General features: G+C 46.9%; 1 protein-coding gene across 1 annotated transcript; it reads right to left on the reverse strand.

Moving 5' to 3' along the window:
• Positions 1 to 41: 41 nt before the first annotated feature.
• On the reverse strand, positions 42 to 716 carry Pmar_PMAR006517 (conserved hypothetical protein; the record flags this gene model as incomplete). The annotated part of the gene is made up of 2 exons (XM_002764388.1): positions 42 to 260; positions 318 to 716. 2 exons carry the CDS (start codon positions 714 to 716, stop codon positions 42 to 44), a joined length of 618 nt encoding a protein of 205 aa, XP_002764434.1.
• Between the last annotated feature and the right edge of the window lie 243 nt (positions 717 to 959).

Genomic DNA, 959 nt, shown 5'->3' on the forward strand with positions numbered 1-959 from the left:
TAATATTGCACAGAAACAGTAGAGATATTTCAACTATACATTCACCATTTATGGACATCTTTATCCCCAGTGGACATGAAGGAATCGATAACGATAGAAAAAGCGGCAAAACCAGCACAGCCCATTGCCATAGCCTGAGGCCCTCCTTTGTAAGCTAGAGCGGCACCAGTGAGACAACCAGCATAAATAGAGTTGTTGAGATCGTGAGATCCTCTGGCACGCTCTACAAAGCAGTCAACGCCCGAGTACACGGCTCCGCACTGAAATGAAACAAAACGAAGTTATTTTCGCGGAGCGACGCACCCAATTAATAGTACCACTGCAAATCCTTTGGCCATCGAGACGGATGCCTGTCCGAAACCTTTGTATGCCTGGCGAACCTGTTGACGGAATGGGAGACTCGCATCGACGTCTATGGGTTGCATTGTGTGGAAAAAACCACCCATTAGGAGACCGAGAGCCCCTCCCATGAAGTAGGAGGACACGGCTCGACCGATACATGATTCGAAGATGACTTGTGGGTTCATCTTGATACGTTGCCAGTAGGTGAGGTTACTGTACTCGGCCTGGTCCTTGTTAATGAAAGTTAAGTGGCGATACTCGGGACGTAGGAATATATCGATGGTGTCGTCCATTTGGGTAGGAGGAGGAGATGTACGATCAAGCTCGGCTGTTGAGAGGCCTTCTGTCGTCGCTGATGAGGAGGCTTCGGCCATTAGATTTGAAACACTATAAAACTATCGATGGGAACTTCGATACCCAGTGTAGGAAAATATGCATATGGTCAACAACCGCATGTGTTGGTGATTGAAAAGATTTTGAAAATTTTTTTATTGATTTCTGAACACTCGTACCCCAGTCTCGAGTAAACTACCATATTTCGTGAGGAAGCTCCCGAGCTCAGCTGAGGGAAGCGAACATATATCAACACTACCAATGCCGGCCTACTCAGCAAGATC

This window comes from Perkinsus marinus (assembly GCF_000006405.1).
Source record: "Perkinsus marinus ATCC 50983 genomic scaffold scf_1104296977736, whole genome shotgun sequence".
Lineage (NCBI taxonomy): Eukaryota > Perkinsozoa > Perkinsida > Perkinsidae > Perkinsus > Perkinsus marinus.